The sequence below is a fragment of the Fukomys damarensis genome, unplaced genomic scaffold, assembly GCF_012274545.1.
Source record: "Fukomys damarensis isolate Sample0158 unplaced genomic scaffold, DMR_v1.0_HiC HiC_scaffold_32, whole genome shotgun sequence".
Classification (NCBI taxonomy): domain Eukaryota; kingdom Metazoa; phylum Chordata; class Mammalia; order Rodentia; family Bathyergidae; genus Fukomys; species Fukomys damarensis.
This window is the reverse complement of record NW_022900944.1, coordinates 43,386,399-43,413,997: the sequence shown is the minus strand read 5'-3', so window position 1 is coordinate 43,413,997 and position 27,599 is coordinate 43,386,399. Positions and strand designations below refer to the sequence as shown.

Sequence of the window (27,599 nt, the reverse complement as noted above, 5' to 3'; positions counted from 1 at the left end):
TTTTTTTTTTTTTTTTTTTTTTTTTTTTTTTAATACCGGGGATTGAACTCGGGACCTTGCGCTTGCAAAGCAGACAGCAGAACTGCTGAGCTAAATCCTGGCCCTTGGAAGCTCATTTCTAATGCTGTGTGGTAGGCATGGCTACCGGGAGGTGAGGAGAGAGGAGCACCACCCTCTTTGTCCACTGGGAAGTGAAGGGGGTCTTCCTCTGAGTGTAGCCTCGGACTCCCTATTTGGGACAGAAACTGGTGTCTCCTCTAAAGGAAGACCCAGAGCTGAGGAATGAAAACAATGGCCAACGCCCGGAAAGGGGACATTCACTCCTACCTCTCCGACGTCCACAGGTCGGAATATTTCTGAGCAGTGGCTTCACTGGCTACCCCATTTCCACACAGGTGATCATTTATGATCTTACTGGCTTCACCCAATATTTCTGTCTCCAGAACCACAAGAACTGGACCGAAGATCTCTTTGTGACAGGTCATCTTTGGCTTGACAGATGACAGTCAGCCCAACGGTCATCATTTTTATAGCCTTTGATTCTAACGCTTCACCCATCCCGAAGGATGGAAGGGGCTCCCTCCTCTGGTCTGCTGCCCACCAGATTACAGACTCGCTCTTTGACTGGAGGTGACCAGAGCGCCAAGCTCAGCTCCAGCCCCGTCTCCTGCATCGACTCAGTTTCTGGCAAGCTCCCCCACCAGCCCTGCATCCCCTTCCTAACTTCTCCCACGAGGGCTGCTGTTGAAAGGGTGACTGGCACCGACCAGCAGCTCCAAATGCTGCCCGCCCAGCTGGTCCAGGGTGTTTTCCTTACTGGCATCCGGCATGACTACCTCATGGCCCTTGGCTGCCGAGCTGGCTTCAACCCTCTTGCCATGTCTTGACCCTCTCTTGAAGATGTGCTCTCCTGCCCGGATGGACCCCGTATCTTTGAGTTTTAACAATACCTTTGTGCACCCAGGGTTGCAGCAGGGTTTTGGAGTCACATAAACTGCTTCATCCTGACTCAGTCCTGGCGGACATACCTGGCCGGGCCCTCTCACGGCGGCACACCTGTGACCTCCGGCTCTCTGTCACCTCAGGTGGAGCGGAGCCAGCAAGAGCACGACTTCGTCAGCCCACCTAGGCTGGGGCCCCAGACCTTACACCCGGGAACGTGAAGCCGGGGCTGGGGCACCTCCACTGGCCTGGGGCACGTGTACCGAGCACCTGCGCTGTCCCAGGGGTTCAGCCAGGCGAGCCCCCGGCCAGGAAGCGGGCTCCCAGGACTCCTGCCAAGTCCTGGTGTTCTCGCTCCCACCGCAGGACCCGGGACCTGGCTGGACACCTCCGATGTGAGCTTCAGCAACTGGAAGCCGGGGCAGGTAGCTCCTGCTGCCCACGCCTGCGGCTACATCAGGAGAGGCCCCTCCGCCGAGTGGGCAGCTACAGACAGCTGTGCCCAGGCCTTCGCCTCCGTGTGCGAGTTTGGTGAGCTGGCCCTGCCGCGGGCGCCTCCTCCCCCCGGCACTGTCTCCTGTCTCGCCTGGCCCAGCACACGGGTCTGGCCTCCTCTGACTCCTCGGCTTCCAGCTCTCCGACCGCCTCTTCCTGCCCACCTCCTTCTCCGTCTCACACCTCCTCCTTCTCTTCTGCTTCTCATTAGGGCTCATCTCCCTGTGTCTTCCTGTCTAAGTGCCGGCCTGTCTTTCTTTTCGTTGTTGTTTTTGTCTTTGATTTTTGTTTTGAGACCAGGTCTCGAGGTGCGGTCCAGGCTGGCCTCAAACTCATGCGGATCCTCCTGCCTCAGCCTCCTGAGTGCTGGGATTACAGGAATCCACTGCCATGCTTGGTCTTTCTGTCATTTTCTGACTTGGCCGCTGCCTGGAACATTCGGGCTCTTTCCCTTTTAGTCCCCACCCCTCCCTGTGATGCTCCACACCTCTGTGCTGCCCGTCACTCATCCACTGCCCGGCTCGCTCTGACCCAGGTGTCCCTTTCCCTTTGCAACAGAGGCTGGCCAGAGCCTGGCGTGTGAAGGCCTCAATGCCACCATGCACTGTGGCTCTGGGGAGGTTATCCAGGTCCAGGAGGCGGTCTATGGGCGTCAGACCCCGCATTACTGCAGCCAGGATGCCCGGCGGCCCTCGGACCCAGAGGAGGACCGCAGCTGCGTCCGCGTCAGGGATGAGGTGGCAGGTAGGACCCACAGACAGCTGTAATGATGTTCAGACACGTGGGGACACTGGCCAGGGCATCAGGGGGCAGTGGCTGACGTCAGACACAGCCCCTGCATCAGGAAAACTTCTGTGCCCCTATCCCTTGAGAGCACAGGAAACACTAACATATTAAACTTAATATTTTGCATTTTGAAATATTTAAAACATACAGACAAGAATAAAAATATTATATGACGATGAACCCTCAGAGCCACGGCTCACCGTTGTCACATCTTAACCCACGCAATGTTTGCTCAAGATTATTTTGTTTAAAAAAAGAATGAACACATAACCGGCTGTGGTGGCACACACCTTTGATGCCAGCACTCAGGAGGCTGAGGCAGGAGGATCGCTGTGAGTTCAAGGTCAGCCTGGGCTACACAGTGAGTTCCAGGTCAGCCTGAACTGCACAGCAGTGACCACTGTCCAGCTGTGGGGTCCTAGGCCTTGCTCTCTGCCTGGCGACCCTCCCCGGCTCAGGCCCTGCTGCCACCCGTAGCCGCTTTCACCGAGAGGCCCTTGCTCCCCTGCAGCAGGATAGGGAAGGAAAGGCTGGAATCAGCTCGTGGGGCATCTGTGACCCTCCTGGCTGCTCTGGTTCTCCTGCCTCCTGCTTTCACCAAGGCGCCCTGGGGCTGGGCGGGCTGCCGCCTCAGTGTTCAGCAGGGTGGCAGAGAGAGAGGTGAGCCCTGCACTCACTGGAAGGCGGACTAGACGACCCGGGGGCCCAAGACCTAAAGGCCCTGACCAGTCACTCGAGCTCACTCATTCATTCAGCCGGTTACGGACCCCCACTATTGCGCTAGTCACTGTCCCAGCTCTGGGGATTCGGGAGGGATCTGTTCTTCTTAGAGTTCCAAGTCCCGTGGGGACACGGAGGCGTCTGCGCTGCGGCTGATTAACGACTGCAGCAGGGGAGGGAGCCTGTTTTCCCGCGGTTGTGGGCTACCTACCATCCCGTGTGCTGGAGACACGGTAGAGGGCAGAATATTTGAAATCTCCCACTCCTTTGGAGATCCTAGAGTGGCGCTGTGGGTGCACGGAGAAGGAGCACAGAGCTCAGGGGAGGAGTGGGCCCACCGGAAATCCTGTGGGTGCTGGGGGAGACAGAATGTAGGCCTAGAACACACACGGCCCTGGTTCCATCCCGTGAACACACACACACACACACACACACACACACACAACACGCAATGTCACAATGCAAAGAGACAAAGCTTTCTTACAAATGTTTTGAGCAGAGAACTTCTTAAAAGAGCAGAGTCCTGGCCCTCACAGACCCGGTACATCCAGAGCGTGGAGGGAGGGTCTGCAATTCCAAGTCCTCACAACCCTCCGGGACTCTGGCATCTGCTGACATTTGAGATCCAGTGTGCCAGTCCCTGAGCCGGTGATGGGCAGGAGTCCTGTCCTCTGAGAGCCCAGCCCAGTGCCTGGTCTTCAGTATTCGCCAACAGACACTGCTGGGAGGTGCAGGTAGTGTGTCCATCCTCACTCACCCCCGCCATGCGTGCTGAATGCTTTGTCCTTGCGTCCTGCGTGCTCTTCTTGCTTCCGCTGGGACGTGGGTGCTTCCCAGGCCAGTGCCAAGGGCTGCAGGTGTGCCAGGTGGCAGCAGATGGGACCTACTTTGGAGACCTGTGCCCCCGTCAGGGCAGCTACCTGTGGGTGCGGTACCAGTGCCAGGAAGGTGAGTCCGGGGCAGGGGACTTTTCTTATTTCCTCACTGTGTCCAGCTTTCCCTGGGAAGGAAGAGGCAGCCGCCACCCCCAGGAGCCCCAAATGGTTTTCACCCCAGCACCCTTCAAATCAAAGCCACGGGGTGGCCCCAGGCATAGAACAGACAAAACCAAGGTTACTCAACTGGATGGAGCCGAAAGACCTCTTTTTTACAATTCAGAAATCTTGAAAGCCATAAAAATAACCTACATTATCACAATTTATAAAAGTTTTATAAAAATCTTTAAAACCTCCTTAATTTGATAATCCTACTCCCTAAAAAGAAACACAATTATTTAGAAGAAATTCTTTTCTGCTTTGTAGGATGTGTGCATAGACATGGCTGTACGTGAATGTATATACACATAGTTTTATAAAATATAGTCACACAGGGCCGGGAATTTAGCTCAGTGGTTTCACCGCCCGCCTTCTAAGTGCAATGCCCCAAGTTCGATCCCCAGTACCCAAAAAAATTTTTAAATAAAAAATAGAGTCACACAAAACCCATTAGTCTTACTTCTCTTTTGCTAGTAAAATATCCTGGCCATCTCTCCAAGTCACTCTTATTCTTCTAACGACTGCACTGTGTTCTGTCACTAGGTTCTGACCAAGTGCCCCTGTCCCCGGCCACCTAGGTTGCTGCTTTGCCCTTTGTCCTGTGTCCTAGCCCACGCTGGCAGTGACACGGAGGGGAGAGCCCCTGGCTGCAGCGTCCGGATCGCAGGGAAAATGCCCTTTCCTGTTCATGGACATCGCAACTCGGTCTCCAAGCCAGGGCACTGCCGTACTGCAACCGAGACTGAGAGCGCAGGCTTCCCTAAGGCTGGGAAAGCTTATCTGAGGGTTACTCAGCAACTCCTCCTGAGGGGGACAAAGAGCTCTGAAGGGAAGACACGATCGGGGGTGCCAAGGTCCCCCGGGGACACCTAGGACAGCAGAGCCAGGAGTGTAGAGGAGGGAGCAGCAAGGGCGGGTGGCAGCACGCGCCTGGCCGAGATGAAGCGCCAGTGAGGCGTCTCCACACTGGCCTCAGGCCGCGCGGATGTTGGCTGCCATCCTTTTGGTGATTCTGCTGGAGGACAGAGGGTGCCCCCTGGAGGTCAGCCGTGGCACTGCTGTCACCTGACATACGCGGCTTACTGCATAGGGCTGGGTTGAACCGGCAGCCACAGGGACCAGATTTCCTGCTCCTACCCTGATTCCAAATACCCTGGGCCCTGTGAACCGGTTGTCTGGTCACAGTCGGCCTGATGTGCACAGGGAGGGACTCTCTCCAGCACCTGGTGGCTGTGCCCAGAGGTCTCGGTTGTGTCCTGAGCAGCGATTCACCCTGACACTTTGGCCAAGCAGGTTTTCTTAAAGGCATGTTCTCGTTCGTCTTTTGAAACCTTATAAAATATGTCTTGACAATCCACAGACTCCTGGTTAAACACATTAGGGTACATTATGGAACTATTCTAAAGAACAAGACAGCTAACTGGAGTCGTGCAGAGCAATCTCCGAGACAGACATTCTAAGGGAAGACGTGCAAGGGGCAGAGCGGTGACCATACCGGGCACCACTTGTGTAAATAAAAACACACCTACAAACCCCCCATACATACATGCTCGTGTGTGCAGCTGTCTCTGGAGGGCACCTGGGTACAGGTAGCAATGGCTGCCTCTAGGCAGCTGCACTGGGGCTAAGGGGTAGGTGGCAAGGCAGGCTTGCTTTTCTCTCTCCTCTCTGTATATGTCTGCTCCTGTATTTCAGTTTTATATGGCCTATGGATGAAAACAAAATTCCAAAGAACTTTCGAAAGTAAAAATAAAATTAAGCCAGGTGTGGGGCACACGCCTGTCATTCTAGCACTTGGGAGGTTGAGACGGGAGGATCACAGTGAGTTTGAGGCCAGTCTGGGCTACATATTGAGTTCAAGGCCATCCTGGACTACATAGCGAGACCCTGTCTCAAAAATAACAAAAGTAAAATAAAAAAAAAATCTTTAAATGCACCCACCAAATCATGGTCAGGTAGAAGGGAGTAAGTTTTAAGCAGAAATGCACCACTTTGTGTCACAAGGGCACAGAGCATCTCCTGTTTGGATCTGCAGGGCTGCGGCTGCTGGTGTCCAACGAGAGCTTCATCTTTGACAATGTCACCATCTCTCTGACATGGCCCCTTTCTCCCTACGTCGGAAACCTGTCCTGCATCCTTAGTATGGGAGATGGCCACACCCTTGATCCCTACTACCCCCCCAGGTAAGTGGAATCTCTGGCTTTTGGTCAGATTGTGTCGGTCAGTTTTGCTGTGTAGCAAGCCTCTCCACAATGGTTTAAACAGTGTTTCTTAGTTCTCACGGTTCTTGGGAGAGCTGGTGACTTTTCCCGTCCGGGCCGACTGCAGGTGTGAGCTGGCCAAGGAAAACCCCCTGACTCACATACACAGTGGTCTGCCGATGGCAGCTGGGCATGTGCCCTTCCTTAACCACAGGCTGGCCAGTGGCAGAGGTCCTAGCAGTGAGATCAGGAAGCTGTTAACCAGTGTTAGCTTCTTCCCATGGCAGTGAAGAGCTAATTCTGCTGCCTGGAGGGTGCAGGCACAGGGTCATTGACTGTCTGTCTGAGGTTCTGTCTTCCTTTTAACCCCTGGGGCCTGAGCTCCAACGCCAGACAGTCCTGCTTTGTGTCATGGTCTGCCACTGCCTCGCTGTGTACCTCGGCCCTGCTGCTGTGCCTCTCAGAGCCTCAGCTGCTTTGTATAAACAAGAGGATAATTACCCAGCACAGCACCGGCCAACGGGAATGCGGTGTGAGCCACATGTGCACCACAGCAGAGCGCCACGGCGCCAAACAGAGCGTCTGTCACGGGTCCCAACCCAGCTGCCGCCGCGAGACTGAGCTCCCGCGGCAGCCCTGGTCCTGCCGGGCTTCTCCTTCCTCTCCTGTCATTCATACTGATGGCCGCCTTGACCCTGTCACGGAGTCACATGTGACGACGCTGGGGGTGGGGGTCAGAGCCATACAAGCACCTACGACATTTTCTGTCGGATTTTTATCTGCTACCCTTTTATATAGACATCGATGGGTGCTAAGTTAAACACTCCTCCGGCTCCTCCCCTGCGTTTGTACTGCTTGAGTTTGGCATAGTCGAAACTGACCGGGTGCAGCCAGCTGAGAGCTTTTGTTACAGGAGGACTTTGCATCAATAGATAAACCACGCTTTCACATAGAGGCCGACGGCATGATACTGAAATCCGCCCATTCTGGATGGGCTGATTGTCGTGTTACCCTCTGGAAGTTTCTATGCATGAAACTGAAAGAAACAATAGGCCTCGCTTCACATTTGCTCTTCAGCCCGTTTGCCCTGAGCAAGAGCCACTGGAATTTTCTCTTGTAAAAGACGGTGCGCACCCCCACAGTCACCAACCCAAGTGGTCCAGGTTCTACTCTGAGGACTCCTTGGACCTCGAAGCCATGCACTTGGCTTCTTCCACCACTGTGATGGATGCAGGGAGCGTGTTTCTGCTGCTTTTTTTTTTTTTTTTTGGCACTAGGGATCAAACCTGTGAGGCAGGTGGCAGCACCACTGAGCTACATCCCTGACCCTCTGCTGCTTTCTTATCAGCGCTTGCAGCCCCTGCCCTCCAGCTACAATGGGGAAGGGGATTCTAAGTACACAGAAGCAAATGTCATTATGCTTTTCATGTGCATAGACTTCTACTTTTGCTTAACTCTTCCTTAGTCAAAGGGATAGAGATTTTAAAAATCAGACCCTCCTGCTGGGTGTGGTAGCACAGGCCTGTAATCCCAGTGCTCAGGAGGCTGAGGCAGGAGGTTCGCTGTGAGTTCGATGCCAGCCTGGGCTACATAGTGAGTTCAAGGCCAGCAAGACCCTGTCTCAAAAATCTAAACATCAGACCCTTTAGATCTTTTGTTTGAGCTCCAAGTGCAGGTGCAGCTTGATCAAGTCAAAGGATTTTCCTTCAGGAGCTGTATCTCACCTTGCATTCTCTGTCTCCTGTTCGTTTGCGTGGTGCTGCTTTGTTTCAAGGCAGTGGAAAACCTGAGTTTCTGAGACTGCATTAGGGGCCTACCAGACAATTTATGTAAGATGAAACACGTCCAAATTCAGAGCTGAGTAGCTTTGCGCCACCTACTGGCAGATCTCAGAATGGACACCGTTTCTTGTCCAGAGCTGCCTGGGCTGCAGCTGTCTTGTTTTTTTGTTGGGTTGTTTGTTTTTGTACCGGGGATCAAACTCGGGTCCTTGTGCTTGTGAAGCAGGCACCAGAACCACTGAGTTAAATCCCCAGCCCCATAGCTGTCTTGGAGGTGGGGACTTGTTGGGAAACTGTGCTTCTCTCCGCCAGGCACAACCCACCATGAGCCTTAGAGTGACCCAGATGTTCACAAGCCATTGGGAGGCACCAAGGAGGGAGATGGAAGGTGATGTCAGAGAGGACTCCCCAGCTGACGTCCTTTGGGAAGGCAGGAGATGCAGATGTAGGGAAAAAGGAAGAGTGATTTGGAATGCAGAAGCTGGGGAATAAGATGGAGGAGAGAGAGGAGTCAGACTGGGATGTGTAGCAACAGGGGCCAGGTGGCCACAGGGACCTTGGCTGCACAGTGACCCAGACAGGGGTGTTACCTTGGGTGAGGCAGGTCTCAGTGACTAGGGGGCTCCTTGGGGACGCAGGAACATATGCCTTGGTCTGAAAGGATGGTATCAGGCATTGCACCACACTATAGCATCCAGGACCTAGGAGAATGGAGGAAGTTTTAGGCCTGGGAGTTGTGTGATTCATAGAGTTAATTACTACCTGTGTTGCTAGTATTCACTGAATGATTTTAAGGAATATACAAGACCATAAAGAAGAAAACAACTAGCAGAGTTGACTCTAAAAAATGGGCAGTTCTTACTATATTATTACCTAAGGTGTACAAGGCTTTTGTCTTCCTAGGTGAGGTGGCACACAATGGTACCCTATTATACAGAAAGCTACAGTGTTTGGGTTTATCCCACAGCCGATACTTCTCAGTCGCTTTCTCTTTCAAACTTAGTAATAATCCAGCTGAGCCTGGTCTGCCCTCAGTCTGGGGACCAGTGAGGGAGGCTCAGGAGTCCAGGGTGACGCCTTTCCGGTTGCCCACCTTTCCCCTCCACCACAGTACTTGACTTGGTCAGATGGCTCTGTCCACCTGGCCAGTGACAAAGCAAAATGACAGACTCTGATGCTCTCACAGTCAGACATTATGAACACAGATCAGAAATGTGAGCTTTCTTCTCCACTTGCCTTTCAAGGAGAAGTTGCATCCCATTAAAGGTAACTATCCCAGCCCTGAATGCAAACCAGAGAGGAACGGAGTCTCCAACTGATTTTTCAACTTTCTATTGAAGTACGACATAGGTAGAGAAAATTGCATAAAAAGAAACACTGTGATTTTTCAACTTTCTATTGAAGTACGACATAGGTAGAGAAAATTGCATAAAAAGAAACACTGTGATTCATTTTGTCACAATGAACACACACATGTAACCAGCACCTGGATCAAGAAACAAACATGAACAACCTCGTGTCTGTGATCCCAGCATTCGGGAGGCTAACGTAGGAGAATCACCATGAGTTCTAGGCCAGCCTGAACTACATAGGAACAGCATCTTGAAAGAAAAATAGGGGCGGGGGGTGAGCTTCCTCCAAATGCCTCTCAGTACCCCCCAGCCTCCTAGCACAAGGATAAGCACTATTCTAATTTCCCAGCATCATAGGTGAGTGTAACCTGTGTTTGAGATTTCTGCAAATGGAACCATAAAGCACATATTCTTTGTGTCTGGCTTCTACTACACGTGACTTTTAGGATTCATGGCTATTGTATATAATTATGATTTTTCTCATGCTGTATGACATTCTAGTTTGGGAATGAACACCAGTTTACTTATCCATGATGTGACCATAAATCCTGACTTGTCAACTTCACCGGATTAAGAAAAGCCTGGCAGATTAGCAAAGCACACTCCTGGGCGTGTCTAGGAGGGTCCTGTGGGTGTGGCCTTTGGGACTAGAGCTGGCCCCTGGCCCATTCCCCTCTGGCACTGTTCCCCGGTTCTGCTTCCAGCCACTGTGAACTGAGCAGGTTTCCGCCGTGATGTTCCCACCGTGGAGCCTGCATCTCCCGAAACCACAAGCCAAATCAGATCTTGCCTCCTTTAAACTGGGGGTGTCAGGTGTTGTGTCTCAGCAATGGGAAAGCTGACTAATCCAGGCAATAAGCATTTGGATGAGGTCTCATTTTTGGCTATGACAAAATGTGCCGTCACAAAATTCTCATATGTCTCGGCACATAAGTGTACGTGCTCCTATCAGATCTATATCTAAGACAGGAAAGGCTGAGTCATGGATTCACAGCATGAATTTTTAAGTTGTCTCCATCTCTTCACATTCTGAGCACCTCTCCCTGTCTGGCAGTAGTTTCTAAACCCACCTTGCAGCTCCTTTGGGTGAGATCTCTGGGAGAGAAATCAGGAATGATTCATTTCTCTGCCTTTTAGTCCAGAGCAATTTCAGTTGACATCAGAGTTCGAGAATGGAACAAACCATTTCTTCCAGAGAGCTCATTGAAAGACAGGCTGGCTTTTGCTATTCAAAACACCCTTTCATTTCCACAGAGTGACTATTTCCTTATTCTTAAATCTGCATTTCTGATATTGTTCGCTGTTATACCTTGCATCCTTTTATTTTAATCTAGTTATGTCATTATGCTTAAAGCGGACTTCTTAAAGGCAGTATACAGTTGGGTTTTTGGTTTTCTAAGATTCAACTGGCATAATCATTGATGTGTTTAGACCATTAACCATTAACGTAATGGCTGATAGAGATTTCTGTTTGTTTGCCCCCTCTGTTTTCTTTTCCTCTGCACCCCTCTCCTGACTTCTTTTAGGTTATTTGAATATTTTTAGCATTCCATCCTAACTTATCTATTGGCTTTTGGCTAGATCTCTTTGCATTACTCTTTAGTGGCTGTTCAGGGCTTAGAATATACTTACATAACTAACCTTTCACAACTCACTCAGAATTTACTCTTCCCCACTTCAGGTCAAATACTGAAGCTTTACCAACATATAGGCCCCTCCACCTACCCTCCTTTACATTATAATTGTTACTGTTTGTACTCTGAAACTGCTTTTCAACAGCCATGTATTTGAAAGAATTTGGGAGAAGGAAAATAGTCTAAACATTAACACAGATACTTACCATTTTTTTTTTTTTTTTTTTTTTTTTTTTTTTTTTTTCTAGTACAGAGATAGAACTCAGGACCTTGTGCTTGCAAGGCAGGCATGGTGCCACTGAGCTAAATCCCTGGACCCTTTTCGTGTTCTTTCTTCATTGTTGAAGTTCCAGATGTCTCTGGTATTATTTCCCTTCGGCTGAAAGTACTTCCATTAGTTTTTTTCACCATAGATTTTCTAGCAACAAATTATCTTAGTTTTCCTGAAAATATCTCATTTTTGTCTTATTTCCTAAAAGATTTTTTTTCAGGATATAGAATTCTGTATGGACAGTTCTATTCTTTCAGCTCTTTAAAAAAGTTTCTTCCAACCTGATAGGAAATCTAAAGTCATTCAAATTACTGTAACATGTCTATTTTTAGGGATGGGGAGTGTCCCACTATTTTCAAGATTTTTTGCCTTACCTTGTGTTCTTAGCAATTTATTATAGATTTTCTTTAAAAATTTTCTGTGTTTTGGGCTCCCTGAACTTCTTAAATCTGTACATACATCTTTTTTCAAAGTTGGAAAGTTTCCTCTCACTATTTTCTCAAATTACATTTTTCTACCACAGTCTTTTCTCCCTCTCTGCAGCTCCAATGACACAAAAGGATAGATTTTTTTATCATTAAAAATTTTTTTTTTTCTGTTTGTTAGATAGGATCATTTCTCTTGGTCTATTTTCAAGTTCACTGGCTTTTCCCTATTTCCTCTCTATTCTACTACAGAACCCACCTAGTGAATCTTTTATTTCAGTTACTGTGTTTTTCATTTCTAAAAATTCCATCTCGTCTTTTTATGGTTTCTGTGTCTCTGCTGAAAATGCCTGTTTTACCACCCCTTTGGTAAAGGTGTCCCTTTATCTCACTGTAGTAGTAAGGGTTCTATAGAAACATAAAATCAATATAAAATGTGCAAATTTAAACAAAGGGTTACAGGGCTCAAGGCAGAAGGGTCCCAGTGGCTACCAGCAGGATCAGAGGTGGAAGAAACCCAGTAGCAGTGGCCCGTGATGGTCTGAAGCTCACCACAGAGTCACTAGTGGGAGTCTGTGTCAGAAGGCTGAGGAACCCATGTTAGAAGACTGCAGAGTCCACACCGGAAAGCTGAAGGAACTGGCGACCAAAGTCCAAAGACAATGGAGAGGACCAGAGCTCCTCCAAGAAGGAAAACACTTGCTGCTTTCCCTCTTCATTCTGTCCACGCTACTATATCGGTTGGTGCCACCCTCGTCCAGGGTGGGTCTTCCCCCTTCGGTTTGCTGCCCTACCTACCAGTCATCCACAGAACACCCAGGGCTTACAAATCCCCTGGGCAGTTAGTTACTCACATCAAGTCGACACCATATAACAATTGCTTTACGGTCTTCCTCTGGTGACGCCAACAACTCCTCATCTCAGGGCTGACCGTCTATTGGCCATGTGTTCCCTGCAAATTGGATCACACTTTCCCAGTTCTCAGTGTGTTCGGAACGATCTGAACAGTAAGTTCTGAGATGCTGGGCCTGGTTTTTAAACATATCTCTGTGAACATGCAGCCAGCCAGGTAGGCTCAGAGCATATGACCAACTTACCATCTGTTGGTTTGGTTTTCAGAGCGGGTATCACCGTGCATGTGGCACTCTGGGGGTGGCTCAGGTTCACACAGGTCGAGCACTGTAGCTCAGCTCCTGAAGCCTGAGCCGTTCCTGGGGTCTGTGCTCACGTGTGAGCTTGGGGAGCAGCTCATGGTTTGCACCGATTCCGAGAATCCTCTTGCCTACAGCACTCCTCTCTGCATTTCCAACAAGAGTTCCCTCTCTGTGGCTCCCCTGGACAGAGACGGGCTCTCTCGTGGGGTGGAAGTGTCTGCATCACCCTCCTCCAGTGCAGCTCTGGAGAGGGGACAGCTTGGGTGAGGCCAGGAGAGGGACAAGACAAAGCAGAACTGGAGCCGTCCCTGTCCTCTCAGGCTAGCAGGTCCCTCTTTCTGCCTGCACAGATGGGCCTTCTCCTGGGACTTTTGCTCTCTCTACCAATTTAACATCTCATGATTTAGGCTCCCTAGGGTCAAAGCTAAGAGACAAAGGAGATTATAAAACAAAATGAGCTAGGCGTGGTGGTGCACACCCATAATGCCAGCACTGGGAAGGCTGAGGCAAGAGGTTTGCCATGAGTCCAAGGCCAGCCTGGGCTACATAGTGAAACCCTGTCTCAAAAAACCCAAATAAGTGGAAAAAAACCCCACAAACTTTGTATGTCTAGAATCAGATTCCATCTTACAGACGGTGAAACTGGGCTGAGAAAGGTAGTATTGCACAGAAGAGCGGGAAGGCCCAGAGTGGTTTCTTGTGAGCCAGAAGGAAGAAAGTGGCAGAACAGGGACTTGCGGCTGACACCGAGCTCCCTGCCTGGCCAGAGGTCTTTCTGCCCGTCTTCTGCTCTGAGTAATCTCAGCAGAAGCTCCCCTAGGGCTGAGAGCCAGGCGTGGGCAGGCAGCGTCTTCTCTTCATCTTTAATCTTTGCAGAGCAGGGGCGGTACGAGTGCGTGTATGAGCGTGCATGTGGACGCATGTGTGAGCGGATGCACGTGCTCAGGCACCCCCAGCGTGGCTGATCCCATCTGTGGCCGGCAGCTTGTCCAGCACCGTGAGCCACCGGTTCATGTCCCCGGGAGAATTCACTGTGCTCGCCGAGTGCACAACCAGCGAGTGGCACGTGATGGCTCAGAAGCAGGTGACGCTCCGAGACAAGATGGAGAGGCTCAGCGTCACCGGGTGCCCCCGCCTGTCCAGATCAGAAGCTGGCCCTCTCTGCAGGGCTGTCTTTGGGGACCTTCTGTGGATCCAGGTAGAGCTCGATGCAGGTGAGTCTGCGGAATCTGGCAGGTGGAGGTAAACTGTGGAGTCTTTCATTTCCTCAAGCCTGTCCTGCGAACGCCCGCGATTTAATAATTAACAACACCGACACATATTGAGTTAGTTATTTCTGGTTTTGCTTCATTTGAGACAAAGTCTTGCTGCGCAGTTCAGGCTGGCCTTGAACTCATGGTGATCCTCCTGCCTCAGCCTCCCAAGTGTCAGGATGACAGGCATGCGCACCACCACCCTTGGCCCAAGCTGGTTTCTTAGCTATCATTTCTTGAGCACCTCTGTGTGCCACACACAATTCTAAGTGCTTTTCCTCTGCTGGCACTGTCTCCACATCATAGATAATGAAACAGTGACAGAGAAAGGTCCGGAAATGTCCCCTAAGCCACAAGGCCAACAAGCCAGTGGGAGTTCCCAGACTCCCTAAGTGCTGCTTTGAATGCTCATAGTCCCATCTCAAGAACTTCCACACCATCTCCTGCTCGGAGAATTTGAACAGGATGAGGTAGGGCCTGGGGAGCACACACCAGTGCGGCACAGCCATGTTGCCCTCAGTCAGGGCTAAGGTTCGGTGTACACACTGGTTCTGCCCTACCAACTGCTATGAGTAGGGTCCATTCTGATTGGTCACAGAGGCATTCTGATTGGGTATTGTATCTAGTTTGATCGCTTCAGGTGTCCATTCTGATTGGTTGTGGCCTCTTTTCTGATTGGTCACTGTACTTGTTTTGACTGGACATGGCATCCATACTAATTTGTCACAGAATTCATTTTGATTGGCCACGGTGTCCATTGGATTCCTCAGAAATCTATTCTAATTGGTTGGTGCACACACAGTTTCCTGTACTCTTAAATATCATCCCTCCTCCCAACAGAGACCCTCTTGGCTACAATGAACGTGTCCTTAGCCTGGGCAGCATCTTTTGATGAGGCCCAGATCCTGTCTGATGTCTGGATGGGGCCTGATGATGGAACTGGGGTAGTTAGGGCTGTGGAAGTGAGGACACGACTCAGGGGGACCCGGATCACCACCCAGAGCCCTGCTCTTGGACTATCATAGGCTTTGACACAGGGCTCATGGGAGTCCTTTCTGTTTCTGGGGGCTTGGTGGAAGTTGACTTGAGACCAGCACTTGGGGAAACTTAAAATAACCCTTCTGGTATTTGTTCATCCTACAAATATAATTAATTGAGCACGAACTCTTGGCCAGGTGCAGGGCACGTAACAGTAAACGAAAGGTAGGGGTCGTGCTCTCCTGGGGCTTGTGTTACCAACATCACCGCTATCACTGTCATCAGCGTCGCTAAAACAGCAGCTTTGCCCCTATTGAAAAGAACCCTAATCTTTTGATGTAAATCAGACTAAGAGGCAACCACAATATTCAGCATCCCAGTAGGGCAACCATGTGCAGACTGGAAGCGAGCCTCCCCTTCTGAGCTCAGGCTGAGTTCCTTGGGGGCAGGTCAGGAAAGTTGCTGGGGGAGGCAGAAGGAAATGCCCAGCTCCTGCCCAAAACAAGCCTGGAGGTTCCCACCCCTCGCAGGATGCTGCTTTCTCCGTTTCCTCCCACAAGGATAACACTATCAACCATATGTTCCAGTGTCTTCTGTTAAAAACTTCTAGATCCAGGGCCGGGGATTTAGCTCAGCGGTTCGGAGGCCTGCTTTGCAAGCGCAAGGACCCGAGTTCAATCCCCGGTACCAACAAACAAAACAAAAAACTTCTAGGTCCAGCTATAATCCCAGAATTTAGGAGGCCGAAGCTAAGGGTCACAAGTTCCAGCCCAGTCCGGGCAACTCAGTGACTTAGTGAGACTTGGTCTCAAAATTTAAATAAATAAACAAACAAACAAATAAGCAAATAAAATAAAGGGATGTAGCTCTGTTTGAAGGACCTGGGCTCAATCCCAGTGTGGGAAACATACACACACACACCACAAAAACCAAAAACAGCTAGGTCCAAGGGTAACACATGCATAGTATACGTAAATAAATTAGAATGAACAGAGAGGACAAAAAAGAAAGAATATCACTGCTTAACTCAAAACTCGGGGCTAGTTGATGTTAAGAGGGGGTGGCTGTGGTAGGCAGAGACCTATCCTGCTATTTCTTTGTACCCATATGTCTATGTAACATCAGAACTCGAGTCTGAACATCACAGGACAGCCAACGGCATGACTAGCACAACATTCTTCTATTTCTCTCAGCCCATCCAGGAACAAGGGTGACTTACACTGTGCTCCTGGCTAACACGACCCTGGCTGAGTCCACCGCCCGGTGGGGCTCCCTGCCCTACAATCTGACCCTGGATGGAGACACCCAGGACCTGCTGGGCCCTGGGCAGCACTTCCTGGAGATCCAGGCCCAGAGCAACAGCTCCGCCTCCACACCCTCCCAGAACCTCACCGTGCAGCTTGTGGAGCGGCTGTCAGGGCCGCAGGCCTCCTGGGATTCCACCCGAGTGGAGCTGGGACAGGACCTTTTGAACAATGTCTCTGTGGCTCCCAGTACCCTGGAAGGGCTGACCTTTGAGGTGACGGGACTCAATGCCAGCTTCTCCCAAGAGGAAGAGAGCTTCGGGGAGCCAGCTGGGACTCACCTGGTGACACTTCCTGTTGAAGGTACTCGGGGTGGGTGGCTGCCCTTCCGAGCCTCCCTCTTCTTCCCTGACTGGTGCCTTGGGTCCTGCCAGTGTGTCCTGGGTCTCCAAGTAGGGTCACCACGCTGCAGGGCTTCTCAGCTTTGACACCTCTGACGTATGGCACTGGACACTTTGTCTCAGTCAGAAGCCGTGCCATAGTCACCTGGCCTCTACCACTAGGTCCCCCAAGCCACGACAGCCAAAAACGTCTCCAGACACTGCCAAAGGTCCCCTGAAATACGGCTGCCCCTCAGAGAGCCGCCGGAAGGGAGCAGGTATATTCAGATTTCCTCCACCGTCCTCAGGGGAGAGTATGGGATTGGGAAACCATGGAGGGGCGTTGGTAAAACTGCAAGGTGATGGACAGCGGGTGGGGAGAGGAAGAGTCAGGATGATGCTGGCTGAGGACAGATGGTTGGCATGGCCAGGGAGGGCACGGCACACATCTGCATTTGATCAGGAAGGAGCTGGGCACCCTGGAGGGCGGGGTGATGAGCTGAGCGGCGAGAGTCCCTGCCCTCCCAGGCCCCTCCCTGCAGGGCCCGCTGATCTCAGAGCTGTGCCAGGAAAGGGGTGACACTCAGCCAGGGCCCTGGCAAGAGACGGCAGCAGGGATGATCAACTAGCAAAGACCACTGCAACTTTGCCAAGCACAAGGGTCCAGCTCAGAGCAGGCAGAAGGCAGTCTGTGGAAACTGCAACACAGACGGCTCTCCCGTGAGAGCTCCAGTGGGAGCTTAGCCCCTCCCGATGGACAAAAGCGCCCGCCCCGGGACTTCTGCACTCACCCTCAGGTGATTCGCAGACTTCTCTTCCCCGCAAGACCAACAGGTCTGGGCGACTCTGGGGGAGCAGGGGCTGGGACGGGGGCATTTGCATGTGAAGGTGCCAGCCTGGCCGCACAGCCCAGCAGATGCTTGGAGCCACGTCTAGCAGGAGCGTCCAGGGCTCCCAAGACCGAGCTGGCCAGGAACGAGTACCTGCTCATCCTCCCGTGTGCAGCTCTGGCCCTGGTTGCATCCTGTGAATCATTTCTGTTCCTCCTGCGGTTGAGGTGACCCTGTGCCATGCCCACAGGGCTCCTGTGCCAGCTCCTGCCATGGCTTGGCATTTCCTGTCCACGTTTCTCCCCCACAGTAAGTCCCTTAGGGACAGGGACCCCACTTCCGTGACCCCAGGACTTGCCCTGTGCCTGGTATACAGCAGGTACTCACCACACGCTGGGGGAGTGAAAGCGTCAGGTGCCTGCATGGCCTGGACCGGCCTCGTGAGGACAGTTGTCATGACGACACCGTAACTGCGCCCTCGGCCTTCTCGCTGCAGGCCCCTTTCTTGTCACCGTGCTGGTGAGGAACGCCTTCTGGAACTTGATGCGTCATGGTCACAGGCAAGGCGGCTCTGCTGCCAGGACCAGGAGTCCAGGGCACTGCCTGAGGTCTCCCGCGATGCCATTCACACAGGGAACCAAAACAGAATACCGTGTCCTTCAGACAGAGTTCTCTGCAGTGATCAAAAACATTAGAAAATATTACCTCGTACTGAACATGCATAGACTTTTTTCTTGTCACTGTCCCCTAAACATAAAGAATAACAAGTACTTATATAGCATTTATATTATTCAGGGTACCATAAATAATGTAGAAGTGATTTAAAGCATCTAAGTTGGGCTGAGGGTGCAGCTCAGTGGTAGTGTTTGTCTAGCACGTGAGAGCCCTAGGTTCCATTTCCTAGCACTGCAGAAAGAAAGAAGGAAGGAAGGAGAGAGAGAGAGAGAGAGAGAGAGAGAGAGAGAGAGAGAGAGAGAAAAGAAAGATTGTATGCATAAATTATATGCAAAATATTATCCCATTTTGTATGCGGGATTTCAACAGCCTTGAATTTGGGTGTCTGAGATTTCTTTTTTTCTTTCTTTTTTATTTGGAGACAGGGTCTCATTAAGTCGCTAAGTTGTCCAGGCTGGACTCAAAGTTGTGATCCTCCTGCCTCGGGCTCCGAGTGCTGGGGTGAGGGATTCTGGAACCAATTCCCTGCAGGTGCCAAAGGACAGCTAACCGTGCAGTAAAACATTCAACAGCAATCTGGCATCGGATGGCGGGGGAGTTTGTATTCGTTATGATGCTTCAGGCTGCACAGAAGAGAAAGTCCAACCTAAGTGGCCTGACGCTCAGAGCTTTCTTCTCCCACATAGTAAGAAGCTAAGAGATAAGAAGCTCCAGGGCTGATTTAGCAAGACCAGGAACAGTCTGTCTTTCTGCTGTGTCTGGCTTTGTTTAGTCTTTGTCACTTGAGGGTCCAGGCGGTGGTGGCTGAAGTTCTAGACTCTGTGGTTAACCCGGCACGCTTCCTCCTGTGCTCTTATTTGTGGACAGTCTTTCTTTCTGGCCAGGGCAGGCCCCGTGGCCAACCGTGAGGGATGCTGGGAAAGCAGCTGTGTGGCTCTTCAGGTGCTGTGGACCAGGTGCACTCTGGCTGCCAGGGGAGGTGGCGGCGGCAGCTGACTGAGCCACCAGCTGTCAGCAGCCACTGCAGGGCTCCGAGTTCACCTGCAGCGAGTCTGTGGGGTCTCTGGGCATCACGGCACAGGAAAGCAGTCAGGCAGGCTTGAATCAGAAGGCAGTTTGAGCAGCAGCTTATAGAATGAAAAGTCCAGGGGACAGATTCGCCCCAAGCACCGCCAGACCCATCCCCAGCATCTTCGAAAGCCGAGCCTCTCCCTCCTTGGTTCTGCACTGGCTTTCTCTTCCCTGATTCTTTCTTCCCCAGTGGTATAGCAAGATGGCGCCGGGCTCTGGTCCTGGTCCCCAGAGGCGAGAGACCAGCCTCACTGGGCATCTGCTGCGCTGGTCTGGGGCTCCTTGGCTGGTCCAGGTCGAGCTTGTGTCCCTCCCTCCCTGCAGGCCCGCTGCTGACCACTGGGACCTGGCACTCCCTTGGGGCGGCCCAGGGTCACAGGTGCACCCTGGGTGGGCGCGGTGAGGGCCCAGCTCTGCCCACCCACCCCAGGGCAGAGAGGCAGGGTCCCAGGGAGGCGGCACTGAAGGTTGGGGCTGGCATGGGTGAAGGTGCTGTCACGCGTCCACTCTGCTGTCCACAGCCCTCCTTTTTCATGGGTGGGATCTGAGGCCAGGAGAAGTTTATTAAGTTTGGAGAAGTCCCTGACATAATTTGTGGCAGGAGCGACTATCTCTCTTGGTTTCGTCTGGAGTTACTGAACAGTGCTCCTTCTTAAAGTTACGAGAGCCCTTTAGCTGGCATCTTAGCATAGCTTGTTTTGTTTGTTATGTAGTCCAAGATGGCCTCAAGCTCGAGGCAATTCTCCTGCCTCAGCCTCCCGAGTGCTGGGATTACAGGCGTTCTTGATTGAAGCAGTGGGGTAAACAGCATAACACTCAGTGCTCCTGCAGCCCTGGGAATCAGGCTGCCTTCAGTCTCATTTGTAGCAAAGGAAATGAGACTCAGAAAGAATAAACTGCCCAGGTTGGCACAGCCAGGAGAGGCCAGCGAGGGGCTGAGGACACGCAGCTGGTGCACTGTGACCGCCTCCCAGCAGCCGGCCCTTTCTCCCCACTCACCCTGGCAGAGTTCGCACCATGGAAATCCAGTACACGCTGCAAGCCGCTCCTCGCCTGCTCTGCAGCACAGAGATGCGCTCGAACACTGTACAGCCTGTTTTGCACCGACAGCTGCCTCTTCCTGAACTGCCACAGAGGCATCCATACCCGGGAGTGATGTTCACCTAAACCAGGGCACAGGGACCAACACAGTCCCCAAGTTTCTGCCTGGGTGACCTGGTTATTCCGGCGTGGCCCCAGCTCCTACAGCCACTCCCACATGAGCCCCTCAGGGGAACCCCACTACTCGGGGCCCCTGTGACCAATCACCCGTCTCGCTGTCTCTGGATGTAATCCGGTCAGTGATGAACAGAACCGTCACAGCCTCCCCGTGCCTGCGACCATGGCAGAAGCCTCCATGCTGTCTTAATAACCTGTCATGAGGTTTCCCACCACAGCTTAACTTCTACTCCCACTGTGTTCACAGCGCCTGCTGGTCTCCAAGAACCATCCGGAATGAATGCTGAAGAAAAGAATGTGAGTATGTTTTAAAAACAGCCTTGCAAAGAAAACAATGTCCAAGTGCTCTGTTTGAATTTTGTTTGTTGGTCCCAATAACCAAGGCCCTAAGAGTCTCTAAGGGATCTTCTATTTGAAAAGAGGCCCAGTCTGGGGATTTAGCTCAGTGGTTCTGCCACCTGCCTTGCAAGTGCAAGGTCCCGAGTTCAGTCCCCGGTACCAAAAAAAAGAGAAAAGAGGCCCAGAAAGACTTAAATCAAAGAAAACATGTCTTCTAACCACAAAAGAATTGTTCTGTAAATCAACAATAAGCCTTCAGGCGGTATAAATATCTCTCAGACATCCTAGACATTAAACAGCACACTTGTATAAAAAGGAACGGCTTGGGAAGAAATCACAAAGGAAACTAGAAAATATTTCTAATTGAATGATGATGATAATATAACCTATCCAAATTCCTGGGATGCAGTAACACAGTACTTGGAGAGGTTTATAGCTTTTAATGTTCATTTTAGCAAACAAAGCCAGACCTGGTGGCCCACACCTTTACTCCTAGCACGCAGGAGGCTGAGTCAGGAGGTTCGCCGCCATAAGTTCAAGGCCAGCCTGAACTACATCGAGAAACCATGTTTCATAAAAAAAATAAATAAAAACATTTTTTAAACTTTAAAAACACACACCAAAAAGAAAACAAGCACACGCTAGTTAGTTTCTGTAGCGAGACGGAGTCTTCAATTCCTTGCTGTTGACATTGATCAGTGCACATTTGTCCAATGGCAAAGACTAAGGTGTTCAAAGGTCAGCACGGGGCACAGCGGTGTATTTATAGACGTGGTCCCTGCCTTCACGAAGCTTCGATCAGGCAGACAAAATACAAGAACTAAGAACTGAAGAGTTACAGTAAGTGCTGAATGGGGCGCGGTGACAGACACTTTGATAGGGCCTGGATGCCCGGGCAGGCACTTGGGCTTTCCCCACAGGACCTGGGCTTGTACTCCACTCTACGTAGCTCCTGCTATTCCAGGCCAGGCGCTCCAGACCTGAGCAAGAGGCCCTGAGAACTACTGGACAGGTCATACCAGCACTCACTCCGACCTGCGCCGTGAGCCTGTCCTCCAGGGAAACAGCCCCTGGCCCCACTGCCGGGTTTACAAAGGTAGCAGCTGTGCATGCCTTGTCTGGACCACACAGGGCACTCGCAGACAGGATCCGCAGCAACGCTGGTGGTCAGATGTGATCAAACCCCTGGAGAACGGACGCTCAGGGACTTAGAAACTAGCTGAGACCACAGTCTGAGCTTTTTCTGGGCCTTACCTACTGCCTCCCTCTCCCACTTTCTTACGATTCCTTGGGCTGCCCTCTACCTTGGAACAGTTCTGGCTCAGAGTTTTAATTTAATAATTTTATGTGCCTCTTTTCTGCCTAACTTCCAGGCAGAGGCCTGGTCTCTATTCCTGGGTCTCCAGGCAGGAAGGACAGGGCCTGGTCCAGGGTGGCCTCAGCACAGCCGCATGCGCAGTGGCCCGAGCCCAGCCCAGGCAGAAAGACCCTTCCCCAGGGACCCAAGTGATGGACAACTCCATCCCCGTGAGGGGAACCGGTGGCTCAGCTCCTGCCTCACACCGTGGCCCCTTGGTGACTCACGGGTTGGCAGAGTCCCCTGAGCAATGTTGCTAACCATGGGGGCCGCCCATCAGCCGCTGCTTCCTGTGCAGAGAGACGAGGGGTGTGCGGAGCTGTGTGCTGAGCCCGGCCTGTTCGTGGATCCTTTCACTACTGTCACACTGAGCTGGCCCAACAATGACAAGGACTTGCGCTTCCACTGGGCTCGTGGTAGGTGGATTGGAGCTCTGGGCTTGTCCTTTCTCGCTACGAAGTGAGGGAGAGTGGTCAGATTTCTGCTCTTTTCCTTCCTTTTCACACAGGCATCACTTCTGCCTGACACTCTGGGTAGCTGGAATGTGCCAGGGATTGGAAATTCCACGGCAAGGGGAGGCTCTGAAGGAAAGTGGTAGCAGGTATAGAGAATGAAAGATAACATCATACCCTAAAGTCGGGCCTGGTGGGCCCCGGTGCTCCTGTGACCCAGCACTCGGGACACAGACGCAGGAGGATCACCGAGAGTCTGGGGCCTGCCTGGGCTCCGTGGTTAAGTTTATTTATTTATTTTTTTAAATTGAGTTTATTGGTACATTCTAGGTATACAGTACAGTTACATTCATCATTGGGATCTTGTACCTTTACATGACAGGTCTTGGTTAAGTTTAAAGCCAGCCTGAACTACATAGTGAGATTCTATCTTTAAAATACAAAACAGGGCCAGGGATTTAGCTCAGTGGTACTGTGCCTGCCTTGCAAGCGCAAGGTCCTGAGTTAGATCCCCAGTACCAAAAAAAAAAAATAAATAAACAAAGTAAACAAATAAAATAAAAATAAGCCCTAAAGAGCCAGTCTGCTGTTTGTACGCAGTTGCATATAATGTCAGAGATCAATGTCCAAACAATGTGATGATCTGTGATGAAACATTCCTTGCCTCTGGGGTGGCTCTCTCCCTTTCTGCTTTTCCTTGGGGATGTCACTTCAGGGAGCTGAAGGAGCAGGGCTCCGGCACTGTCTGGCACACCGACGTGGTGGCACTGAATTTTAGAAACGGTGACGTCTTTTTTACCGGGCTGCACCCTAGCTGCATACAGTTCCGTTAGAGGCAAAGCGAATGTCGTGCTCGCTGTGCAGGTTGCTTCTGTTACCCTTTTCTTCCTAGAGCAATGTATCCTGCACACTTCACAGTTCTGGTGTCTTCTAGCCTGTCTTGATTGTGCGATGGGTTGTCAAGTTGATCTACCACCATTTATTCACCAGAGCCATCTTTTTGAACATCTAAGTTGTTCCTAATTGTTTGCCATTATAAACAACACCGCTGCCATGAGTATTTTTATGGTTATGTCTTTGTTCACATCTCTGGTTGCTTCCCTAAATTTCTAAAAATGGAATAATCAGGCAGAATCCATGCAAAAAGTTCGGGGTCTTTGACAGTAATTGGCACATGGCCGTGACGTCTTGGCTGTCATCGATTGAATACAGGGGCACACGTGTGGTTTCAGCCACTGAGGGGAGCAGGAGCCCTGGCCTCTCTTGGGATCCAGGAGCACGCTGGGGGGCGGTGCTGACAGACAGACATCAATCGACAGAGCTGAAACCTCCAGAGTTGTCAACATAAACCAGGGGTTGACCCAGCAGCCCCGAGAAGGAGGTGCAGGTCCCAGGTGCCCACAGCACCCACAAGGACAGGGAGCTGCGCACGGACGGCCCCCTTTCTGGTGGTGCCAGCTGCAGTGGCCACCGTTAGCTCTGCCTCAACCGCCTGTACCCAGAGCAAAGCACAGCGTGAGGACGGGAGTGCAGGAGGCCGGAGGCCGGTCTTGGGAGAAGGTGCCCAGGCTGCCTCCCTGCACACAGGTGCCCCCGTCTCTCCCATGTGCCGGCCTGACCACCTGTGAAAGCCCAGGTACAGATTAGCGAGGTCCCCTGCCCCAAGCCCCTGCAGCGCCATCTTTGCAGCCCGTGAGTGACTTTTGTTTTCTTTTTTAAAAAATCAAAATCTCTGGAGCCGTTGTTGTTAGTCCTGACCCTTCTCTTCCAAAGCCCTCGAGCCAGAAGGGAGCCACACATGCCCAGTACGTGGTTCTTGATAAACGACAGCACTTTCTGTTTCTCAGGGCGATGCTGAGCTCAGTGGAGCGACTGTGTCGAGAGGCAGCTGCTCCGCACAGAACACAGGGAGCTGGTGGTTCCCCCACCCTGCCTGCCACCGCCGGACTCGGCTGTCACCCTGCGCCTGGCCGTCCTGCGGGGCCGGGAGCTGGAGAACCAGGAAGAGCGGTGCCTCTGTGTGTCTGCGCCCCTGGACCTCAGGCCTCGGCTCAGGTGGGCGTGTGGACCTGTCCCTCCGGGGCTGGTACTGACCCAGCTGGCTCTGTTCTCCCTGGAGTCCATGGTGATCGGTACCAAGGAAGGAAGGAAGGGAGAGAGGACAGAGGGACGGATGAAGGGAGGGCGGAAGGGGGGGTCGGTCTATGCCAACTCCCGCTCCAGGGGTCAGAAAGGCCTTTGGGGCTAGGGTTCAGCAGAGATGAGGAGGAGGAAGAGCTACAGGGGAAGGGGGGCTACAGAGAGAACAGACAGGGCAAAGCAAGCGCGCAGAAATCTTCAGCATGCGAGAGGCCGGTGTAGAGAGGATGGAGGAGCCAGAAGGAGCCGGGACACAGGAGGACCCCTGGCTCAGAGAGGGCCTCGCAGACTCTTTGGGTCCGGACCCCTTCGCTGAGGATGCTACAGAGAGAGCCGCCTAAGAGTCATGAGACGCGGTTGCATCTTGCTTCAAAACTCTCTGCTAGCAGGGTGCAGAAAGGCCGCAGGAGGGAGAGAGAGGCCTCAGGGAGGTGGCTTAGACTTTTGCGGGAAGCAAGGTAAGAGCAGGAAGTAGCTTGGACCATCAGCCTGGGCCCCACAGGCAGCACCTCCAGCGGGAACTGCCCACAAACAGGAAATGAAGGTTCCATTTGCAGCTATGGACAGGTCTAAGGGAACAACAACCTCTGAGGACGATGTTCTGCTCAGAGTCACCCTGGGACGTGACACCCCGGCAGCCGCGTTCAGCTGGTACTTAGAGGGTCCGTCTGCAGGGCAGGTGAGACACTGATGACCACTCGGGGTGGAAACGGCCCCCTGATGTGATGCGCCAGACCTGCGTTGAAGGCCAGTAATGCAGTCAGTGCAGCGGGGTCCACAGGGCGGGGAAAGGAGGGAGTTGGCAGTGGGGTTTGGGAGTGCAGAAGAGCAAAGCCATGGGGCCCTGCCCCAGGCACCGGTGATGCCCAGCCAAGGCCCTTCTGGCTGACACCTGCCCCCAGCTCTGTGTGGTGTGGGCTCCGACAGCGCTGTGCCCTTCCCCCGGAAGGCGGTGTCTACAGAGCACCTTCCGCTCCCGGACGCCTCTTTCTTCCATCCGTTCCCACCCTGCCGACTCCCTGCAAGATGTCCCTCCGCCAGTGACCTGCACACACGGCCCCATCTCAGGCTCCACTTGCAGTGACCCTCACCTAAGACAGACAGCCTGAGCCAGCTTTTGGGGCCGATGCCCAGGAACGCCGGTGGCCCGCAGTCTGTTCGCTGGAGACAAATCTGCAAAGCCACCTGGGGTCAGAAGCCACTGTCCTGCGGAGACTAGCGGCCTGACTCCAGCCTCTTTCAGGCTGAGCCCCTCCAGGACACCTGCAGGCTCCCAGGTTCTGGCCAAGGTTCCCGCCCTCCTGCAGAGCAATGCCTCCACGCTGCTGCTGGACAGCAGCTCCCTGCGGTCCTGGGGACAGGTGATCCGGATCCGAGCCACGGGTAAGATGCCCCCACCCCGGCATGGTGAAGCAGGGGGCTTCAGTGCAGCACAGGGCCAGGGCCAGGCCCTGGAGTGAATGTGCCACCACGGCTCTCCACCGGGGAGACTTCTACCAGGCTCAGTTTCCCCACACGTAAACCAGGGGTGCCAGGTGTGCCTGCCTCAGAATGGTGACCGTGCAGGAGGGTGACAGAACACCAGTGGGGCAGGCAGGTTGTCCAACAGTCACAAAGACTGCCTGCCCTGTCAGGAGAATTCAGGCTTTCTGTGGAAAACAAGCTCAGCGTGGGAAACGCAGATTCCCAAAAACGAAGCGTCCGGTGATAAAGCTTTTTAGGAAGAAAGCCTTAGAGTCTGTATTTCCTAAAGTGGCCCACAGACACCCCCAGCAGGATAAACTGGTCCACCCCACACCTTCTGAACTGACTTTAGGTGAAGTAAATGATTAAACTTAAATTAAATGGATTGACTTTAGGTTTGTAATTGATTAAAATTCTTGCTGGGTATGACGGTGCACCCTGTAATCCCGGCACTCAGGAGGCTGCAGCAGGAGGGTCGCTGCAAATCCGTGGGCAGCCTGGGTTATGTTAGCGAATTCAAGGCCAGCCTGAACTGTACATCAAGACCCCATCTCAAAGAAAATTCTCCTTTCCTAGATCTTGATGAATATGCTTTAAAAAACAAAACAAAACGAAACTAGGTGAGTGTAGCACATAAGTGGGACGTGGTTGGAGGTCCCCTGCAGGTTCTTCACAGTGCACGGGGTACCTGGAAAGCAGTGGGCTTCGAGGTGCAGTCGACCTGCTTCGAGATCCTGGCTCTGGCCCTTTCTACTCAGGGGCCGTCAGGAAGGCAGCATGTCCCAGTCTGTGTCCTCTTCACCAAATCCCCAGGAGGAAGCTGCTGTCACTATGGGCCCTGTTTTATAGTACTGACCTTCCCAAAGGTCAGGTCCAAGGTCCTGGCTGGTAAACGGCAGCACTGTGCGGTTTTCTTCCTCTATCTCTGCCCAACTTCTCCATGTGAGCTCCCTGTCCCAGGGGAGCTGTGAGCTAGGAGTATTGGGGGGCCTGAGGGAAGCCCCGAGAGGTCCGGAAAGAGACTGAGAACCGTCGTGTTTCATCCCCTCCCTACACACCCCGGGCCATCCTGAGACGCGATTGGGGGTGGTGACCCACGCAGCCCCTGAGCATGCACCGTCTTCACTCCCAGCGCTGACCGGGGACACGTATGGGGAGGACACTTTCGTGATCAGCATGCTGCCTCCTCCCGAGGTGCCCACCTGTGCCATCGTCCCAGAGGAGGGCACCATTCTGACGAGCTTTGCGGTTCTCTGCAACACCTCAGTGGCTCTGGGGCCCCTGGAGTTCTGCTTCTGCCTGGAATCAGGTATGTCCGGGAACTCTGCTCTCCCCTCAGCTCCTGGACGGCTCTCTCTTCAGTACAGGGAGCCCCCCACCGGCCTGTTCTCTCTTCCCCCCTCC

General features: G+C 52.4%; 1 protein-coding gene and 1 pseudogene across 1 annotated transcript in view; one reads left to right on the top strand and one right to left on the bottom strand.

Annotated features, from left to right (window-relative positions):
* Window positions 1-27,599, top strand: part of Pkd1l2 (polycystin 1 like 2) — a 76,945-nt gene that overhangs the window by 2,823 nt on the left and 46,523 nt on the right. Inside the window, 14 exon segments of the mRNA XM_010609455.2 lie at window positions 1,309-1,473; window positions 1,996-2,181; window positions 3,781-3,891; window positions 6,013-6,160; window positions 13,780-14,009; window positions 16,229-16,633; window positions 17,977-18,023; window positions 20,661-20,741; window positions 22,439-22,556; window positions 24,440-24,655; window positions 25,289-25,410; window positions 25,975-26,024; window positions 26,026-26,114; window positions 27,328-27,504. Coding sequence (XP_010607757.2) covers window positions 1,309-1,473; window positions 1,996-2,181; window positions 3,781-3,891; window positions 6,013-6,160; window positions 13,780-14,009; window positions 16,229-16,633; window positions 17,977-18,023; window positions 20,661-20,741; window positions 22,439-22,556; window positions 24,440-24,655; window positions 25,289-25,410; window positions 25,975-26,024; window positions 26,026-26,114; window positions 27,328-27,504 — 2,145 coding nt within the window.
* Window positions 42-1,076, bottom strand: LOC109117588 (annotated as a pseudogene).